The 6,282-nt window shown below is 39.7% G+C and overlaps 1 protein-coding gene across 1 annotated transcript in view; it reads left to right on the top strand.

Annotated features, from left to right (window-relative positions):
- Positions 1 to 6,282, top strand: part of LOC117938296 (cullin-1) — a 30,583-nt gene that overhangs the window by 13,722 nt on the left and 10,579 nt on the right. Inside the window, exons 3-7 of the mRNA XM_034862818.1 lie at positions 916 to 1,090; positions 2,640 to 2,807; positions 3,835 to 3,885; positions 4,298 to 4,388; positions 4,693 to 4,699. Coding sequence (XP_034718709.1) covers positions 916 to 1,090; positions 2,640 to 2,807; positions 3,835 to 3,885; positions 4,298 to 4,388; positions 4,693 to 4,699 — 492 coding nt within the window. The remainder of the gene's footprint in view (positions 1 to 915; positions 1,091 to 2,639; positions 2,808 to 3,834; positions 3,886 to 4,297; positions 4,389 to 4,692; positions 4,700 to 6,282) is intronic.

The following is a 6,282-nucleotide window of genomic DNA, read 5'->3' on the forward strand; positions in this document are numbered from 1 at the left end:
TAGTAGTCCTTACCTAGGTACTATCAGGGCCCTCATACTCTGCTCCTGACTGGCTAGTAGTCCTTACCTAGGTACTGTGCATGTGCGACTACAAACAAAGATTGAACACAAGTGAGATATCTCACTCTGTAACTGAAACATAGAGCTCAACACACAGGGTGAAAAGAGGAGCTGCAGCAATGTGTTTTTTGAAGATTAAACTGCGTAAACCTAGTCTGATGTAACTTCCAAATACAATTCTGAACCTGAAAATGTGAATAATATGAACAATTTAATTTCAGGCTACGTTATCTGGTAATCACGGCTTTTCTCTGGCTTAGAATCCATCCTAGTTGGTATTTAGGTCTTCAAAAGTCTTAAATCCTACTTGGAGAACCCAGCAGGAACCCAGTATATTGATGTTCTGTAGTGTTGTTTTATTACGTATCACCAATAGTCATCAGTGTGTAAAGACTATTCTTCCTAAAGTCCAACACAAGACAAAAATAAAGCAAAAGACATACAATGGCAACATCTTGGATTTTATAAAACAAAATGCACAGTAGCCTGTTTTTCATGTTTATTAAAAAACAAAACTAACATGAAATAAAATATATAAGGAAAGAAAGAAGAGGAATAACAGAATGTAACAGGTTTCAACATAATCATACCATAGATAGATAGATAGATAGATATAGATATAGATATATATATATATATATATATATATATATATATAAAACATAACATAAGGGGGGTGGACAATATGTGACAGCGCTAAATATGACCATTTATGTCTAAAAGACAGAGTAAAGCGCATAATTCCTCTTTTGCTCCTTGGTTTTTATGTAAAAGTCAGCTACATTTTGGGGATGATTGTAACCCTCCCATGGTGCAGTTTCTCTGTGTTTTGTCCCTTAACGCTTCCCTTCTCAGACATGTATATAACTACTGTACCAGCGTGCACCAGTCGAGCCAGGGCCGGGGCTCCGTCCCTCCGGCCAAGCCCTCCAAAAAGTCCACCACTCCGGGGGGGGCTCAGTTTGTAGGCCTGGAGCTCTACAAGCGACTCAAAGAGTTCCTGAAGAACTATCTGACCAGCCTGCTCAAGGTGACTCCACGCACTTCACAAGCACTACGGCGTCACCATGCAATAAGCAAAGATTAATCCATTAGTTGTCAACAGACGAGTCAATCTCCAATTATTTTGATTTAATCGATTAATAGGCTACACATAAAGACTTCTCTGCATGTTACATGTGAATATCTTCTAGTTTCTTCTCTCCTTTCTGGCAGTAAACTGAGTATCTTTGAGTTGTGGACAAAACGAGACATTAGTGGACGTCGTTTTGGGTGTTGGGAAAAACTCTTCCACAATTTATGGACATTTTATAAACCAAACAACTAATTGATTCATCCAGAAAATAAGCAACAGATTATCTGTCAATGAAAATATTCGTTATGCCTACATAAGCACGGCTTGTTTTTGTAATTTTTTTAAAGTGCATGTTACTTACTTTCATTCTTGCTTCATGTTATATTTTATTTTTTTTAAACAGAAACGCCGTTTTTGTACCATTGCGTATGTTGAGCACCACGTGTACTTAATTCACAGTCACTGACTTAAAGAAGCATTTACACATCTCTTTGGCACTATAGATACAGTATTTATCGTTGTTGATTGTTGGCTCTGTGACAGTCGGCTTGGTTTAGTAGTTTATGCACATACACACACACACACACACACACGCATGCTTACCCTTTATTTCTATCTTGTCTTTTTGTTACTCTACATGTTACTAGGATTAACTTTAATCCTAGTAACATGTAGAAGTTTGATTGCTCTACACTTTAAAATGTCTGACACCATCTCTCGTTGAAGCCATGTGTCATGTGTAAAGACGGGAGATCTTGCAAGGTCACACATTGCAAGACGACAGCTGGGTTTGTTTTGATAAATGTAACCTAGCTAGCTAGCTACTGTTAGCATTAGCTGGTAATTTAGGGGAAATTTGGCAGGTGTTCTTTCCTGCCGTCCGTGCAGATGAATGTCTCCAGTGCGCAGAGGTCTGTGACGGAGAGCACCCATTGGTTGTTCACGTCATTTAACTTTACCACCAAGACTTGTTTGTTTTGTTTGTTTGTAAAGACGGGATAAAGACCGACTGGGACTGAGTTTAACGACCTTACACCAAACACTTGAGATGGGAGACACACCCCCCCCCCCCACCCCCCCGGCTCTACCAAGACTCTCAGGGTTTCATTCAGATATTGGGAAATAGTTCAAGTTCAAGACCTTTATTTGTCCGCGAGGGGCGATTCATTTTGCTGCAGTAGCAAGAAATTGACACATGGTACATAACAACAAAGACGACAACATCAATTAAAATACAGTATCAAACCAAATGGGGAAAATAAATACACAAGTCCCAGTGTGCCTTATGTGCCGACGTTACCTGGTCTTTCCACAGTTAAGCAGAGCGATAGCAGAGGGGATGACATGGTCTGAGACAGTGAAATTGCCTAAAAAGTTGTTGTTGTTTGTGGTTGGCGTTAGTTGCAGGCTGCAACAAAGACATTTTATCCGTCCCAGAATCCCCCTCTGACTTCCTGTCCGTACTTTGTCTTTCTCTCGCCTCCTCCCTGGGTTTTCCCTCCAGGATGGCGAGGATCTGATGGACGAGTGCGTGTTGAAGTTTTACACCCAGCAGTGGGAGGACTACCGCTTCTCCAGCAAGGTCCTCAACGGGATCTGCGCCTACCTCAACCGCCACTGGGTCAGACGAGAGTGTGACGAGGGACGCAAAGGAATCTACGAGATCTACTCGGTACGTCTGGTATCTGCAGCTGTTTGCTGTCGGTTGGTTGGTGAACGATCTCGGTGTGTTTGGAGGTATTTTTAGCTTCTAATCTGAATAGGGCTGCACAATAAATTGCAATTTTATTGATATCACAATATAGACCTGTGCAATATCCCCAATTGGGTGGGGGCAGAGGTGGGTAGAGGAGCCAAAAATTGTACTCAAGTAAAAGTACTGTTACTTCAGAATAAAGTATATAAAAGGGAGGTCACTAGGGGTGTGACGAGACGCTTACTCCACGAGACGAGACACATCACGAGATTGGGTTCACGAGGACGAGATTTAAAAAAAAAATTTAAAGAAATCCTCGATGAAATATATGAATAGAAAATAGTTTTTTTTTATTCAACTGAAAAATCACAAAATGCAAAACAATTTAGATGCATTTTGAAATCATCTATTAATGATGAATTTTATTTACCTTTTTTTTTTTACTATTTTAATTAATTATATGCAGTAAAGGACGTGCAAACACTGCAAAATGTTTTGTATAAACTCTACCAACTGGCGTCTGCCCTGTACAATTTCACACGAGAAATCTAACTCCTTTCCACAAACCGAACATAAACAAATAAACAGTATAAATAAAATAAATGTGTAAATAACAGAAAAATCTTCAATAGTAATTTCACGCACCATCACGCTGACATCACATCGCCTCACGAGACAACTTTTCACCTCGACGAGAAATCTCGTCATGTTTTAATCTTGTAAAACGAGATCTCGTCACACCCTTAGAGGTCACCAGTGTGTGTGTGTGTGAAGACGTTGTTAGAGTACAGAAAGAAGCCTTTGTGTTTTCCAGTTTGGGCCTGCCCCAAAGAATTCCTTTTACCTTGAAAGTCATGTGAAACTCAATCAATTTGGGCCGATGTGGATCAGACTCATCAAAAGTAACGGAGACGAGCATCCACCGTGCGGCGTGGAGTCTTGACCTGTCGTTAACCTTCTCGTTCTTGTCTCCTCCCTCTCGGACGCTGCGGTTTCCTTTCAGCTGGCACTTGTGACCTGGAGGGAGTGTTTATTCCGACCCCTCAACAAACAGGTGGGTTTCCTTTTTGTGGAAGAGGAGTGAGAGAAAAAAATAAATAAAATAAGTAGCGGAAAGCAAACAGTTTATCTTGTTTTTTCAATTAACCCTTGTGTTGTCCTCGGGTCAAATCTGACCCATTTTCAGTTTTATCATCACAAAAAATGGGCCTTTGAAATAAGCTGAAAATGTCAACATTAGAAATATCACATCACTTTGGAAAAAACATCCAAAAAAAGCACCCACAACACTGAAAAAAATGTCAGAAAAAGCGCTAACTTTTTTTTTTTGATGGTTGACGGGAAGACAACACAATGGTTAACCCTTGTGTGTTTAACCTGCTAAACTCCGTATTTCCTTTTCCTATATGCTTTATTTTTGTCACTGCGGAGACTTTCCTCGAGCTAAACTAACGTCTCTTTTTCAGGTAACAAACGCTGTGCTGAAGCTGATAGAGCGAGAGAGGAATGGGGAGACCATTAACACCAGACTGATCAGCGGTGTGGTCCAGTCCTATGGTAGGTCAACACGTGCAGTGAAGAAATCAAGGGAAACCGCCGCCTGTTGGTGGCAGACACTAGATAATGAAGGAAGCCATGTTTAATGAAGGTAGCCATGTTTTCACTCTGAGCTCCACGTGTGCACACAGCAAAGACTCATAGCAACTCCTCACTGGAGGTTTTAAAATGATTTTCCTGTTATTGCAGCTTTTTCTTCGGATGTTTGAGATTCCACACTTCTTCAACAGCTGTGTTTATATGGACAATATATCTTATATCTCTAATATTAGCCGTTCACATAGATGCTAAATAAAGTGACCAGATGAGATGTGTGTTTACGTGGTCCAGAGCTAGGGCTGTCCCAAATATTACCGTTTTGGGCTTTGAAGCTTTAGTGGAAAGTATTCAAATGTATTGAAAGCTACGACGCGGAGTGACTGTGAGCGAGTATTTCTTCTGTTGATTTTTTTACCCCATGGAGCCGGAATGAAAACACTTAATTTACCTTAACTTAAAGTGATTTAACTGCTGCCAGTCAGTCTTGATCAGTTAGGATAATTACATCAAATCATTTATACATATAAAAAATATATACATATAGTTTAAGAGGCCCGGTAATCATACTTCATCAAGTTTTTACTCATAGTTTTTTCAGGTGATTTGACTAACTTTTTTGAATTGTGCAAAGTGGTTCAACCCTCTTTGAAGTGTAGAATCTGCAAGAATTATAACAGGAGAAGAAAAGAAAGTTGTTCTTTTGCAACTTTATTGATTACAGCTTCGTTTATTAACTTTTCGACCACTGCCTCAGCCTCGTACAACAATCTTCTATCAATCTTATAGCCGCAAACGTGAGTTTTCTTTTGCTGCCGCCATGTTTCTGTTCATCCCGTCACATAATGTTTCCCCCACGTTGGGCCAACGTGCGCAGATAGTAGATATCGGTTCCATGGACATATGATCCTAATATTTCCCTATTAAATAGATTACGAAAGGTTTACACCAGCTCTTAATCAGATGAAATTCCTTCCGATTTTATCGGTCTCTTCCGATTTGAGGTGGTTAAATGAGGCATTTTATTCTGATTAGTGCTATATTTGGGTCCATGTCAACACAGCTAATGATCTGGAGTAATAAATAAATAAAGTAGGTAAGGGAAAATGGAAAAACTCCCTCAGGGAAGGGTACCAAAACCAGCTTTCTTTAATTTAAAACGTCACTCTTAATTTCATTTCTGGGCTTAAATCAGACATTTCTCGCGCTATAAGGCCAACCTTCTGGGGTTGGAGCCCCTTTTCAGAGCTTCTGGATATAATAACCCAGTAGGACCTTTATATTCGTCTGTCTCTAGCTGTGATCATGAATACACAGTACGTCTGTCGAGAGTCAGTGGAGAACGTTGATATCAGGATTGATTTTAAACCAATACTGTCCTAATAGATCTGGAAATCTAAGATGAACATCTGCAGGGTTTGTTGAGTAAATACAGGATGTTTCCAAAATAAAATCTTTTTTGTTTTCTGACTTCTTATAAGCTGCTTTGAAGCTGAAGCAGACAACATGTATTTCAATACCACGGTTTATTATGGAAGGGTTTGTGAGAGTCTAATATCACTAGATACTAAAAGTCAAGTCCAGGTGCAGAGGAGGAATTCCTAAATAAGTTGCTTTTACCTAAATGGACAATACAGGTCGTTTAATCTACTTTAGATTTCACTTGTTTTTAATTTCGGAGCTCACCCCCTCTTTTCTTATTTAAAGAGATATTTCTTATTTATATATTTTCATGTCGGATTTGTTTTTTTTATTTAATTTTGGTTATTTTTGGGGGCCTGGGTAGCTCACCAGGAAGAGCGGGTGCCCATATACACAGGCTCAGTCCTCAACCCAGGGGCTGCAGGTTCTGTTACCC

The sequence above is a fragment of the Etheostoma cragini genome, chromosome 22 (assembly GCF_013103735.1).
Source record: "Etheostoma cragini isolate CJK2018 chromosome 22, CSU_Ecrag_1.0, whole genome shotgun sequence".
In the NCBI taxonomy this organism is placed as follows: Eukaryota; Metazoa; Chordata; class Actinopteri; order Perciformes; family Percidae; genus Etheostoma; species Etheostoma cragini.